Raw genomic sequence first — 13,962 nt, 5'->3', positions numbered from 1 at the left:
CTGGAGTTTTGAGTATGAAGATTGTCATTGAAGAACAATTAGTGAGAATGGTCTCAACTCACTGTATGCTATGACAATTGCCCAACTACATGCCCCTCTCATGCACTGTTAGACGTGCCTCTTGGTTAATCTAACACATGTTGTACATTTCTCAACAGTGATAGGTGGAGCATGGATCATGATTGTGTCACACTACTAGTTGCAGCTTCAAGTTGGCAGCGCAAGCAGTGTGTCCTGTGCGGGTTTCTAAAAGCACACCACGTGGTACTGTCTAGATGTGTTGGAGACGGAAAGACTCGGGTATTTTGGGAGAAGAGGTCATGAAATATTGTGCCACTATCCTCCCTGGCCGGAGGATAATCGATAATCATTGAAATGTTGCGCTGACAATGCATGCTCAGGCTGACTAAGCTATGGAAAAGGCCGAGAAGAGCCTTGCACTCACAATGAATCATGTTTACATGGATGCGAATAATGTGTAGAGTGTGAAGCTACAGCCAGATTGCGAAACAGCCGCGGCTTTTGCAGTTGAAGAAAATTTTCTTAGGGGGCCAGGCGTAATAACTTACCTCTGATTAACAATTTACGTAATTCATACTATTACTATGAATCATTCTGGATGTCAATACATACAATAAACATGTAAATTACGACGGTACACGCAAAATACATGCTCACGATTACTCCGAAGATGCGCATCAAAGACGCGCTTGAGCAGTTTCAAATGACTTTGACGGTCTATATTCAATACCCAGGTCTTCAGCAATGATCATCGCAGCCTTCTCTCCAATAAGGAGCGCCGTTGAATAAGTGTTCTGGAAGACAGTCAAACCACACATCAATGGCACCTCATTTCGTTACTCACCGTGCCAACATTGTTCGGCACAATGGACAAGTCTGCAACCTTGAGGTTTGTCACACCATATACATTTAGCCGAGCGTCAACGACTCCTTGATCTGCCCTCGATTTCATGGCGCAAGTCCCGAACTGCACACAGGAATGAGGCGCCTCCTGTAGAAGTATGAAAGTTCAAGTCACACATACCGAATGCCATGATGTTTGCACTGGGATGCGATCAAGTATGTTACCTTAAGAATGGGAAGATAATCTCAGGACATACTGTTGTCACGGTTAAATTTTTCGATCGCTTTGTCATCTTCTGCAGTGTAGATGATGTCGGGCGCATCCAAGTCCACTGGACCGGTCGCTTCTCCGCAGACTGCAGCACTTCCCTCCGGGAAACGAGGGTGGCAGACAGCGACTTCACCTCGGTAAGAAGGCATGCGTCGATAGATTTCGCGCAATTTTTTGTACCCAAAGTCAAGAGGTACAATATCCGATGGACTAGGCGGATTATCGTGGTCAAACGAGTGTGGCTGAAATGAAAGATGTGCCCACTCACTCATCTAGGTAGCCTGTAGTGAAGTCGATGTCTTCCTCGCCGTTCTCTCCCAATTTTACATGAACACTTCCAACAGACACAGGATAAAGCTATAGAACTTATGTTGAGAAAAAAAATCACGGGGTGTATGGGAAGCAGTACTGCAATGATTTCGGCAGTCACGTAATTGCGAGGGGGAAGGTCACTTGACCCGAGGTATCTGGTTATCCTGAGCATTCACACGTCATGAAAGCAAGGAATTGCACACACCCTGCAAATATGGATAATATTGCGACAGCCTTTTCCGGACGGTCCTGGAAGAACTCCTTCCATCGCGGTTGAAAAGTCGAACCCATGGCTTTCAATTCTTCGTCGTCAGGACGCCACTTGATTTTTGCATCGTTACCGCTGGAATACTAATGAGTGCGTTACAAAGAACAAGTCATGGTGCCAACTTTTGAGCAATGAGAGATTTTCTATTACTTTTCCACCGCGCAAGATGTTCTGCGCATGGGTGCTTAAAGGGTGTTGAGAACATCGCGAGAACGTGCTTGCTTACCCTGTACAACACTCTCCTCACCACGCCAGAGCCGATCCATAGTAACGAATTCGTCACCAGCAAAGTACGGAACGGAGGTACCATTATGATCTGATAACCTTGAGTTAAGATTACGAGATGAACAGATAGACACAAACCTCGATAATTTTCTCCAACGCCGGGCAAGTGCACACGTTGCTCGATACCGCACTGCTTGAGGACCGCCTCGGCACCAATCCCAGATCTCTCGAGGATAGCTGGCGAACCGAGCGCCCCGCCAGAGATGACAACAAGTTTTGATGCTCTCACGATGCTTGATGACTTATCTGCGTCTGGGCAAGATACCGGGTCGTTGGTGAACTCGACACCTATGGCACGCTTGTCCCTTTCGGTCGTCAGCAGTTGAGCACCATTGCGATCCAGGTGCAGCACTCACTCGAAGATCACGCGCTTCACGCGCTTGCCGACCCATATTTGTAAATTGGGGTTGTGAGCTTGGTTGTAGACATAGTGATGCGCAACGTCAGAACGCGTTCCAGTTGTCCCATCAATGTACCTTTTCGAATATTACATGAATTTAAGTCACGATAGACTACAAACACGTGCTCACTTGAACCATGGCTAAGACGAATTTTGTCAGTGGTAGCAGAAGGAGGGGGCATAATGAGGTAGCGCACACCGTAAGTATTGCATGTTTCTAAATCATCGGAGTCGTCGGAAAATGGCCTCTTGTGATACTTCATCCCAACACGGATAAAGTCTTCGCTGATACTCATTTTACACCCACCAGATGACACCTTGATGGGACCACCGTACCCATGGGTTGGACGACCGGCCTGCACCTCGTATGTCTCTAGCTACGCAATAACAACAATTTAGCTTGACGAATATACGAACGGTAGATTAAGTACCTTTTTAATGAGGGGAATCAAGCTCTTAGATTCCCAACCATCGACTCCCCAATCATCAAAATCTGAGGCAGGCGGACGAGTGTAATTCATGACTGTCTAAGCATCAGAGTTCTGTTCATTGTTACAAAAATACTACGAACAATTGACACTTGAGCCTCCGCCAACACAACGAGCGCAGTGAACGATTGGTGCACGACCGTTGAGATGTGGTGAGGGATTTCCAACGTAGAATGTCATCGTAGTACTCGTCGGCGCCAGATGCGTGAAATATTGGTAGGGTTGAACATGCGCAGCTTTATTGAGAGTGTGTTGACCTCCTTCGAGAATTAAGATCCTGAGCGAGGAGTCACATGCTGCTAGACGACCTGCGACAACGCAAGCTGTACTGCCGCCTGGGCCATGTTGAAAGAGTAACGCCATGTACAAAATGTCAATACTCACCTCCAGCAAAAATGATATCAAACTCTGATAAGAACGGAGAAGACATTGAGATGTTTGCTTTCAAGAAGCTAGTCACGGTAAGTAACTCACAGTAGCCCAGGTGCGTCCAATTTATACTTACAGGACATGCCACCGCAATTTTCACTTAGTCTAAGGCCCATCCGGGACATGGCGTGTCACAGACCATGATCAGCTGAGCAACATACGAGCTATATCTGAGTTATTGCGCCGCACAGAGAGAAGTACTTGCAGAAATTAGAATGCTGCGTTCAACGTTGTGTTGATAAGTTGCGGGTCACGGGAGCCCTGCCGGGCCGGTAGTTGGCCGTTGCCGTGTCATGCAGCCTATGCTCGTCTTGCAAAGTTTGGCGAAGTACTAACTTCTATGACAGGCTGGTGACTCCAGTCTCAACTAAAAAAACTATCGATCAAGTCATGACATCTATATCCAAGGCTGAGAAGGCTTACATCCAATCTTCTTTGCTGTCCGATCCGCCATTACGAGCAGATGGCCGCGGGTTGATAGATTTTCGAAGCATAGCCCTCGAATCTGGGATTGCCCCCATCGCAAATGGTAGCGCACGTGTTAGCATCGGTAGAAACGCGCAGGATGGCGGCGGGGGCACCGAAGTCGTGGCTGCTGCAAAATTGGAGGTTGAGAGCATCGTCGATGGCGAAGGTGTAGATGGCGGACGAGTAGCTTGCTCTGTGTCTTGGTACGGTTTTCTTGATACATCTTCCAAAGAAAAGACTGGACAACTCAAAATGATAGCTCGCCGACTGCATACCCTCTCCTTTCTCCAAATGCCCTAGATGATCTGCAGCATGACATGACGTCCATATTAAATGCTACCCTCTCTCACCCGACAATCCGACCAAAAAATCTTGGTATCATACCTGGAAGGAAATCTTGGCTGCTCAACCTTGATGTCATAGTGTTTTCTGACGCAGGGAACATATTTGACGCGATTTTCATGGCTGCACGCGCCGCTTTATGGGATACCAAGGTGCCTCGAACCAAGAGCGTCCAATACCGCGCAAAGAAAGGCGATTGGAGTGATGCAACTCAGGAAATGGACATGGAGGTGGATGGAACGACTCTTGTCGGCAGCGCACTGGACACGCGACAAACGATTGAAGTAGCTGATTTCGAGCTTCCTGACTACTGGGATGAAGGCGAACCCCTCGATGGAAGACAAGCATGGCCGGTTTGTCTGACTCTCAATTTGGTTTGTTGTTTGTTGAGCTCAAATTCGATGGTATGTGATTGACCTCTGAACAGTTACCAACCTTGCATTTCCTGGATGCTACGCTACAAGAAGAAGCTTCTGTGCCTCTCAAGCTCCTCCTATTTTACTCCTTCCCGTCAGATGCAACTCCACTGTTACGAGGCATGCGCTTGCTCGGGACAGGCGTCTCGGACCTCGTACAGGTCAAGAGGCTCTTGAATGTAAGCATGCAACTCGTATTTTTATCCACGCCTTCTAAGCCTTTCAGGACGGGGAGAAGTATGCTCGGAACGTGTGGGTCGCTCTTGAAGGAAAGCTCAGGGACGAAGACCTTAGACGCAACCAAAAAGCCAGAGAGAGATTTCTTAATAGATAAACTTGCAATCACATGGCATTCTCACAATGACTCTTAACGAAGTAGTGAAGAGCAAGCGATCTCATGACTTTGGACTTATGGCTGTTGTTGCAGGACTCGTAATTGCTTCCTTCGTGCTAGTGACTCCGGAGATCTTTGACCGTTGATGCATAGATCTAGGCACTCATAATTTAAGACCTATCTATCCGTTTACAGGGACATCCAGTGCGCAGGCACCGGACACACGGTCGGCAGAAGGCATAGCCTCTCCTGCCTGAGAATTGGACTGAGGTGGATGACATCACGCGCAACCACTCGGTCGCATTCTAGAATCAACACTCTGGCCTCCAGCTAGAGACCTTGAGCCAAGAATAGTTTTTGGTATTTAAGCATGCTCCCTCCGAGTCTGCTGACCTATATGGGACTCATGAGCATCATGTTCCGAATGCGAGAGCATCGCATGGAATGCTGGTCTAGTTCATATGCGAGTCTTTTCAGAGCGATTAGCGTGGTGTATGAATCAGATAAAAGGAGTAGGTTCTTGGTACACTTCTGCAGTTGTCAACCTCACCCAGCCTCATCAAAGTAAAACCTCTCACCAGCAAATCGTCATGAAGTTCACATCGGCAGCCATCTCCTTCCTTGCTATCGCTCTTCCCGTGCTCGCTCAGACTGAGAGCCTTTCGTATGATAACACGTACGATAATCCTGATCTGTCTCTCTCCACTGTCGCTTGCTCAAATGGTCCTAACGGGCTCATGACCAAGGGCTACACGACTCTTGGTCAATTGCCTACATTCCCCAATGTCGGCGGTGTCTACACTGTTACGGGATGGGATTCAGTGTACTGCGGAACATGTTACGAAGTGACATACGGCAGCGAGACAATTCCAATCCTTGCTGTTGACGTTGGGAGTGCAGGGTTCAATGTTGCGGAGGAAGCTATGAATACGCTTACTGGGAATCAGGCTGCGTTTTTGGGGAGAGTTTCGGTGACTTCAGTTGCAGTTAACGCATCTGTTTGTGGCCTTTGAAGGTGAGCAGGTCAATTTTCCTTGTACACGATCATCGATGCTCATGTCGAGTGACTTGTGACCCATTAATAGATATCGTTGGTTACTTGAATCCAGGTTCAAGGACAAATTTGACTTTCATTCTTTCGGCCAATCGTGTCATCATACGGACTGGAACTGGACATTAATTATGCAAGTAACTGTATTCGTTCATTGAACTTTTAAGATATATACGCACCTACGGTAGTACAAATAAGCATCTGCCAATCCCAGACTAAAATCTATAGATCCAAGACCGAGTGAACGCAGCCTCGTATCGCTCCGCCAGTGAGGCAAATACCATGAGAGGTTCTTTCGAAAGCGTCCACAGACCTGCCAATATAGGCACTACCACTACACCTGCGACAATCTTGCGCGTTTGTGGGCGCATGCGGAATTTCTGAGAAGCAAAACGCGATGCTTGGATGATTTGTGCACCTTCGACTGCATGAAGCATGACGCTCGCAACTAGTCCGCCGTACAAGATCCAGCTCCGCCAGGGAAACCTAGCCAAGCCGGTCTTTATAAACTCGTAGTCCAGCTCTGAGGGCCCTACTTCGAATATCGGTGGTGAAGGATTGGCAGGGGAGAGGCGGTGGGTGTAGTAATGTATAGGGAGGAAGATTAGAAGAGTTGAATATGCCGCGAGACTGAGGGTGCTGGTGATCTTGCGAGGGGATGCAGAGCGTGGACTGATGATCCTTTTGGCGATACTTGAAGCTACGTGGGCTGCCAGAGGTATAAAGAGGAGATATCTTTCCCCAAAGCCAGTTTGGTAGTACTCCCTACCGAGAAGCTGCGCCAGTTGTGATTCAAATGTTACATCTACTTGTTACTAATTTGATGATATTGTGTCACCTACCATGACATTGGAAGACAAGCTTGAGCCTCCTACATTCGCGAGTGCTGGTGCGGACAAATGGACAATGAGAAAAACTGACAGAAAAGGTGCAGAGATATGGGCGACATTTGTCAAAACTGCCACTGTGTGTCTTGGTTTTGACCCATCTCCCTTGGCTGACATTGTTTTTGTATCGTCAGCAGCGAAGAACGACCATCTGGGGTTTTCGAACAATCCAAGGAAGATACTGTTGAGAGTCATGGAAGTTGACTGGCAAATTGTTGGGAATCGTCAATGACCGCCGTTTGCCGCGACTCGATTCAGAACTTGAACAATTTTCTCAAAGTTTCGACTTTCCAGTTTTAAGTTGCTAGCATTATACATCCTACAGGTAAGTAACCATCATCCGTCCCTAATTATACTATGCACATGAATTAATGCGAACCGAAAGAAATGTGGATATGTATGTGGAGAAGTGATATTAATGATACTAGAACGGAGCAAGGGGGGGGGTTGACTATTAGGATCGACTAACCATAAAGAAGAAGTGATACGAAACACCCGGGCGTTGGGCTATGGAACAGGTGGGGATAGGTCTACAGCGGTCAAGATGGCGGTGATGGAGATCATCCCCGCGGCTGATGTTTTGCTGGGTGCGTGTCAGAATTCCACGATTCTGTAGCTTGCTCTTGGAACAGTGCCGAGTATTCAAAGTCGCAGGGAATACCGGGTACATGATCAGGGTATTCGGGGAGGGTAAGTGGATCGGTGAAAAAGTCAAAATTGTGTAAGCCAAGGGCATAAGCTTCTAGAGCCTGCGCGCGCTCCATGTCTTCATAAGGTGCTAATAGTTCATCAGGTAATATTGCCTGCCCTGGCACACAGGGGGAAAGGGGATCGCTGTTCCAACCCGAAAGGGAAGAAGTGATGGTTGTGAAGGAGGAAGGAGTGTAGTTGAGTCCGCTTTGGCTCTCTGGGGATTCGTAGCCGGGCTCAAGTGCCATGCGCGACTCAGGTGGGTTATCTATGAAGTTGTTATGCTCCTGTATCATGGGCATAAGCACACATCGAGGGGGAAAATCGTACCCGAAACGTACCTCAGTCGATGTACCGAAACCGAAGGATATAAAGGGAGATGCGGCATGCCATTGCTGAGGCTGCGCCTGAAATTCCTTGCCAAACCGAACATGTGCCGCCTGTGACACATAGTCAAGGGGACGCAGCGTCCACTCTCGTCCTTCAGTCGAGCGAGACCTGCATAAATCGTCCTTTGGAGCATGTGAGGGGAGGATGGGTGTTGGGAACGCGTCGGGCAGCGGAACAGACGATGATCGTCGTTGAGCTGCGAGACAGTTCCCAAGGGCGTCTTTTAGTGCGGAGTCTCCAAATGCATCGAAACTGTCGCTCCCTTCCTTCTCGATGGCGTGCTGATGTGCAACGTCCTCTTGCGAGTCTTCATCCACATCCGCCATATAAGTATGCATTTGTTCGTCTGAAGAATCCAGCAGGAAACTGCTGTTGCTCATGCTCAGGTCGTATTGGCGCTTCTTCAATCCGGAGATTTGCCGCCTCATTGGACGAAAGCGATAGTGGGGGTAGAGACGTGCATGCTCCTCCCTCTCCTTATCTGCAAGCACTTTATAAGTGTCCTTTTCAGAAGCGGACAGCTCCTTCCACGCCTCAGCCGCTCGCTTGGAGAGGGTTTTGGCTGTAGGATTCGGTGCTTCTGATTCCTCGTCGCCTTCTTGGGATGCTTGACTGTGCTTGCGTGAGTATTCACAGCGAAAGATTATGAAGGCGTTTCTAGGTCGAGGGATCCAACTAGGGTCTCTGCTTCTGTTACGCTGTGCACGCCGATCAGATGAAGGAGCCATTGGTTGGTGAGTGATACAGGAGGTGGACGCTATAAAAGGTCTGGGCGGGGGAAATGTTTGGTCTGGAAGATGAATATCATGATCATCATCCACGGATGCAGGTGACCATCCGCGGAGGACGGGTTGTGCAGTAAAGACCATTGAAGACCTTGAAGGGATTTCCGAGAGGCGGACACGACAGGGAGTTGTTATGTTATATGATTGAATCAGCAAACCTGCTGTTGATCTGAGATCAACTGCTTGCTGCTGCCTCCAAGGATGGCTGAATTTGAACTCAGACACATGAAGGGGTCAGTATCGTGTTGTTTTCTACGACAGGCTGATCAAAATTGAAACCTGGTCCGGTGAGCCGAGCAAGGAAAATGAAACAGTCGAGACCCGAGAACAACACAAAAACAGCCTTGGAAATGTTTAAATGGATTAATAACCAAGACATCATTCGATCAACTAAATCTAAAGATCACCCCTAGAATTATACCCCGCCGATCTGTATGAACGCCGTGGAAGGGAAGGTTGTTAGTACCAAGTTTACTTGAGGACGGACTCGGACTCGGACTCGGGCTCGACCGCGGTAACTCTCAGGGTCACTCGTATCCTGATGGCAGTGCCAAAAAGCTTGATGGTCAAAGCAGGTTGCTCAGAGACCGATTTGAACAATGCTCGTGAGGGATAAAGTCTCACTACATACTCCAAATTCCTCATTAGAATAATTCAACTGTCAATAAGCCAACACTGTACTCAGTGGCCTACATCGATCATACAACTCCAGGGGGTCATACGGCCGCAAGGCTTACCAGTTCATTAATTTTTTTTATGATCGAGTCTGATCATACTACTTCCGAGCCTCTGCCGGCGGGTAGTACTCCATTCTCCGTGGACTTGACAAAGCTCGCTGTTAAACGCGAATCCAAACTCTGACGAGACATTGTCATCATTCTAGTTACATTTGTTAATGCACCACAGGTGATGCTAGACCTAGACGTGTTTTGACTTCCATCATCGTAACTTCGGAGTGTTCAATAGCGCGAGAGGCTCCGCGACGCGCTACCTCGTCAAGATATGTCGTTTCATGACGAATGCGATGAAACTGCGCCCGAGGCCCTTTCAGAAATTCCTCGATGGCCTCTGTGACGTCGCGCTTCAATGTTCCATGACCCTGGCTCTCATAGGCTTTTGCGACCTGGGTGACATCGCTTTCTGTGCAGGCGGCGAGAATAGTAAGCAAATTTGAGGTACCAGGGCGACCTTCAGGATCGTAAGTAATGCCCGGAATAGAGTCTGTGACAGCAGCCCTGATTTTCGATTGAATCTGAGAAGCGGTATCGGTGAGCAAGATACGAGACTGAACGTCGGGCGAAGATTTCGACATCTTGGACTTTGGGTCTTTGAGTGATAAAATCCGCTTCGATGGGGCTGAAGGGATGGTTCAACAGATAAACATGCACGACATCGGATACTTACTGTTGACGTAGATCGGAAGGGGGAATAGGGGAGACGTTCCTTTAAATGTTCGGTTGAAGATATCAGCTAGATCTCTTGTAAGTTCTATATGTTGCTGTTGATCATCGCCAACAGGAACATGAGTGGCTCTTAGCAACATATATCAGTCGTATCAAAGGTGACCACCGCAAGAAGGCCCACTTGTAAACAAGCACGTCAGCGGCTTGTAGCACAGGATACATGAATAGGCCGGCGTTAAGCATCGACTCGTCCACTTCTTCCTCTGAACTAGAGTTTCGTGCGGCAGCTATTCTTGACTTGAGGAACATGAGAACTAAATTTAACTACACTTGGAAGACCGCACCTTCCATGTTGTCATCCGGCGCAGCTTCCCCATGGGTGTTATGCAGCTTAATATCCAAGAGAGTTCCGTATGGTGAGGATTCTGGGTATTGTTAGCCAAACGACTGCTAGGATAGAGCAATTAATTAAATACATGGTCCTGGTGGAACAATATTGATCGATCAGGGTCGATGCCTATGGCAAGTAAAACGGCGAGCATATCATTTCTTGCAGCCAGCAGGACAGCAGGATCCTGTGGAAGGGTCAATGCGTGCCATCCGACAATCGAAAACAGCAGTTTGTCCTCGGGCTCTGCAGATTTTTGCAGCTTGACCCAGTTAGACAGTGCGCCTAGGTAGTTCCCTAGCTAATACTACTATGTAAGTTATTTGATGTCAACGAAAAGGAACATGATCTTACATGAGGGATACCAGTTGGTTGAATGCCAGATAGTATCACACGTCGAGGGCGTATCCGGCAGACGCCTCGAGGAATAATCATGAGCAAGTTAGAAAAGCATTTCAAACTCCGATAACATACATCCCTGGCAAGGTACTCAGACTATACTGCTCTGCTTTACTGACATCCATTAATACCACCAGTCATTACCGGGCTGCATCTGGCGACCGCAGCCACATGGAGTACGACCCCTTGGTGGACCTTCCTGGCGGCGACAATTTTCACGATGTGACTGCATTATTCGAGGATGCTGCTGAAGGTGAGCAGAAATGCTCGTGTCGGCCTGCCTGCCTGCTCATTGCTTAAGAAATGCAACCTGGGGCTCTCGTATTGACTGAGGGATTTACTCTTATGGATGCTATGTCGTCATTCGAGGTAAAATCACTTCCCTCTGAAATCCAAACAATCCGCTAATAATGTCTGAAGATAGGCGAACCACGCTTCGATAGTGGCTTGGCGCTTCTGGACAAATCTAAGCCATCGTTCAACCCTCTCGCCCCGCTTACCCCAGAGGAAGTGTGCTGGATCATAGATCGCTCAGTTTCCTGCGAGGTAAATCAGAGACAGCGCAAACCTTTCCACATGTATTCATTTGTCCCCTGTCTGGCGCTCAGATGGAATGGCACTCCGGTTATACTCTTTCGCAAACCATATACTCATTCCTTTACGTTCACTCCTTGAAAGAGATCGACCCTGACCTAGTACCTGGGGGCTTACCGCCACGCTCAGACAGCTTGCGTCCGCCAGAGCTAATCACAGTCGTTCTAAGGGCAGCTCTGTTGGGCCTTCTCAAGTGTTGTGACCTGTCCTGGAGGGAGCTAAATAAAGGGAACGTGTACGATGTTCGTCAAAGTACTGCTTAAGTTGCCAGCCATGCTCATCTATGACCAGGCCGAGGATTGGCAAAGCGAGAAATGTGACGTACCCCTCTCCGAGGCTCTGCCCGTCAAATATATTTGCAAGGTGCTTGATGAAGCATGTCATTGGCTCGAGACCTCGGGCAAAGGTGTGAAGTGACTCACATAAATATGTTCACCTGATGATCCTACGATAACAACCATAGTTCAGCAACCTTGGAAGGCCATGCTCATGAACCGATTGATGTTTAGGAAGGTTTGGGGTATTTCTTCTTTCACATGACAGTCTACTGACTTGTGTCAGTCACTTATCGTGTTGTTCGAGATACAACTGTCTCAACCTCACTCCAATTTGCTTCCGACGATGATCAATCTAAGCCTGCAATTATTGCAGCCTATCATGGCAGTTACTCCGTCAGAACCTACCCTAGACTCCCCAGCTCGTCTTGCGTTTGACCCTCAGTTTCCTCGTGTTATCGTATCATACATCCCCCTGCATGTCCTGCAGCTACCCGACCAAGCTCATACCTGGGCTTTACTGGAGGGGTTGTTGACATCGCTGAAAAACGTCAATTATCTGGCAAATACAGCTGATCTGACGACATGGGAGGTACATACTGTTACTGTTCTTCCGTCGATAAACATTAAATTTAGTATCAGATTGCTGGCCATCTACAGCTGTGGTGCCCACTGCCCCATAGTCGGCTTCCATACGTACGCTCAATCACACAGGCAAGTAATTCGTGCATGTCGATCATCTAGTCGAATTTAATAATAACTTCTAGTCTGCATTCTGGGACGGCGTCCTCGTACTCAACAAGTTTGCACTCAATCATGTTGTGGTCCAGTTCTTTCGCGAAACACTGGACATTTCTTATGACACTTTCACGCAAAATATCATAACCAGGTGGCAGGGTCCGGCGCCTCCACCCCTCATACAGATTGAACGTACCATGACGCAGGTTTGTTTGAAGTTGCGATATTCTGCATATGCGCTGAGTGCAAGACAGATACTGATTGCAAACGTAAAGTCGCTATGGTATAATCCACCACGGCGGCGCCGATTCTGCGCGAAGTCCCTTTTCGATTGGCACGAGTTATTTGCCGTGTTCATGGACGTATGTGCGCGCCTTGCGCCCTTGGTGAGTATAGCAAATGTAAGTAGTGCCCTGTAAGCTCACTGAATGATGCATATCAGCAAGACCAAAAAAAGCTTGACCATGTCCGTCGCGCCAGGGTAGCCATCCTAATGTATAGGCTGTCTGTGATCCGCGAAGTTGTTTTATCGGGATTCCAACTGTCACTTTACACAAATGAGGAGCGCGTGTTTGCGTACTGGTATGTCGTACAGGTGCTTGAAATGCACTTGTCCTGCATAGATCAACTTATGCCAGGCATGTCAAGCGGTACGTGGACCGATGTGTATAACGACAAGAGTTAAAATTTTCATCCAGACTCAAATGCTTACTTTGAGTTGTCATATCAGTCGCAATTCCTCACGGCATTGCAGTCCCTGTCAATAGCTATCTTCGTTGTAAGTAATGATGAATCACCCACTCGTTCCAGATCTTGACTCGACGGAAAGATCACGGTCAAACAAACGACCTTCTCGTGGCGACGCACGAGGCTCAACTTTCTGCGACGCTACAAGTGGGCTTTTGCGCTTGAGTACGATGACATTGATGTGCAACCCTTCGGACATCCAAGCTTCACCAAGTTTGCTACAGCATGCGAATCCATGCAAAAGGCGAGTATTTTCAGTAACCAAAAAGAATTGCCTATTCAAATCGAAGATAGGATAAACAGTTCTCGGTGGAGGGCATCGCGCTCGCCATAGAAGTCCTATCTTGTTTGCTCACGTCACCCGATGGCTGGGCGGGACGATGGAGTGAAGAACGGAAGAAGGTGAGAAAATATCTAGTTGTACCTGCTACTGATTCTCATATCCCATAAGTTCGTCCAGAGGCTCCTGGATGTGTGCATCGATTTGCAGAGACAGCTCCCTTCAACCGAGCAGGCCTTGACTACATGGGATGCAAAGACTTTAAAATGGGATGCGGATGTTCATCCTTGGTTTCCGATTATCTCTGGATCTCATCCAGCGCCACCACGATAGATTTGGTGCTGTTTTTTTTTACCCTTTGATACCAATGCAACGTTCCTCACATCTGGAAGGCGCCTTGTTTCAGCCACTATTAATATGATGTCAGATCTATCATGTATCGTGTGAAGACCCATTGA

General features: G+C 47.9%; 7 protein-coding genes across 7 annotated transcripts; 3 read left to right on the top strand and 4 right to left on the bottom strand.

Annotated features, from left to right (window-relative positions):
• Positions 1-698: 698 nt before the first annotated feature.
• EDB93DRAFT_1255075 (GMC oxidoreductase-domain-containing protein) lies at positions 699-3,318 on the bottom strand (the record flags this gene model as incomplete). Its single annotated transcript, XM_041453725.1, has 16 exons — positions 699-815; positions 866-988; positions 1,046-1,065; positions 1,122-1,345; positions 1,404-1,492; positions 1,545-1,602; positions 1,653-1,790; positions 1,838-1,886; positions 1,942-2,031; positions 2,079-2,305; positions 2,357-2,476; positions 2,531-2,541; positions 2,598-2,777; positions 2,832-2,923; positions 2,972-3,223; positions 3,273-3,318. 16 exons carry the CDS (start codon positions 3,316-3,318, stop codon positions 699-701), a joined length of 1,836 nt encoding a protein of 611 aa, XP_041302918.1.
• Positions 3,319-3,639: 321 nt separating this feature from the next.
• On the top strand, positions 3,640-5,038 carry EDB93DRAFT_1233142 (ribosomal protein S5 domain 2-type protein). Its single transcript, XM_041451309.1, has 4 exons — positions 3,640-3,988; positions 4,045-4,501; positions 4,555-4,722; positions 4,770-5,038. The coding sequence occupies exons 1-4, from the start codon at positions 3,708-3,710 to the stop codon at positions 4,875-4,877; spliced, it is 1,014 nt and encodes a 337-aa protein (XP_041302917.1). The 5' UTR covers positions 3,640-3,707; the 3' UTR covers positions 4,878-5,038.
• A 248-nt stretch (positions 5,039-5,286) lies between these two features.
• Positions 5,287-6,052, top strand: EDB93DRAFT_894416 (Cerato-platanin). Its single transcript, XM_041457853.1, has 3 exons — positions 5,287-5,389; positions 5,443-5,892; positions 5,963-6,052. The coding sequence occupies exon 2, from the start codon at positions 5,468-5,470 to the stop codon at positions 5,888-5,890; it is 423 nt and encodes a 140-aa protein (XP_041302916.1). The 5' UTR covers positions 5,287-5,389; positions 5,443-5,467; the 3' UTR covers positions 5,891-5,892; positions 5,963-6,052.
• Positions 6,053-6,143: 91 nt separating this feature from the next.
• EDB93DRAFT_1242908 (uncharacterized protein) lies at positions 6,144-7,010 on the bottom strand (the record flags this gene model as incomplete). The annotated part of the gene is made up of 3 exons (XM_041452082.1): positions 6,144-6,704; positions 6,771-6,925; positions 6,998-7,010. 3 exons carry the CDS (start codon positions 7,008-7,010, stop codon positions 6,144-6,146), a joined length of 729 nt encoding a protein of 242 aa, XP_041302915.1.
• Positions 7,011-7,936: 926 nt separating this feature from the next.
• On the bottom strand, positions 7,937-8,623 carry EDB93DRAFT_1046004 (high mobility group box domain-containing protein; the record flags this gene model as incomplete). The annotated part of the gene is made up of 1 exon (XM_041444620.1): positions 7,937-8,623. A coding segment is annotated over one exon (687 nt), but the record flags the coding sequence as incomplete, so codon positions are not given.
• A 609-nt stretch (positions 8,624-9,232) lies between these two features.
• EDB93DRAFT_1175583 (uncharacterized protein) lies at positions 9,233-10,916 on the bottom strand. Its single transcript, XM_041450487.1, has 6 exons — positions 10,826-10,916; positions 10,560-10,772; positions 10,428-10,508; positions 10,265-10,380; positions 10,085-10,212; positions 9,233-10,036 (listed from the first exon to the last, which is right to left on the bottom strand). The coding sequence occupies exons 1-6, from the start codon at positions 10,904-10,906 to the stop codon at positions 9,573-9,575; spliced, it is 1,083 nt and encodes a 360-aa protein (XP_041302913.1). The 5' UTR covers positions 10,907-10,916; the 3' UTR covers positions 9,233-9,572.
• A 113-nt stretch (positions 10,917-11,029) lies between these two features.
• EDB93DRAFT_1093597 (Mak10 subunit, NatC N-terminal acetyltransferase-domain-containing protein) lies at positions 11,030-13,837 on the top strand (the record flags this gene model as incomplete). The annotated part of the gene is made up of 15 exons (XM_041446531.1): positions 11,030-11,123; positions 11,172-11,239; positions 11,291-11,416; positions 11,479-11,706; positions 11,756-11,870; positions 11,928-11,977; positions 12,026-12,331; positions 12,382-12,435; positions 12,507-12,683; positions 12,732-12,867; positions 12,924-13,127; positions 13,176-13,255; positions 13,307-13,526; positions 13,559-13,626; positions 13,676-13,837. Coding segments are annotated over 15 exons (2,088 nt in total), but the record flags the coding sequence as incomplete, so codon positions are not given.
• Between the last annotated feature and the right edge of the window lie 125 nt (positions 13,838-13,962).

The sequence above is a fragment of the Suillus bovinus genome (assembly GCF_016758785.1).
Source record: "Suillus bovinus strain UH-Sbo-P2 chromosome Unknown EDB93scaffold_85, whole genome shotgun sequence".
Classification (NCBI taxonomy): Eukaryota; Fungi; Basidiomycota; class Agaricomycetes; order Boletales; family Suillaceae; genus Suillus; species Suillus bovinus.
This window is presented reverse-complemented; position numbering and strand designations above follow the sequence as displayed.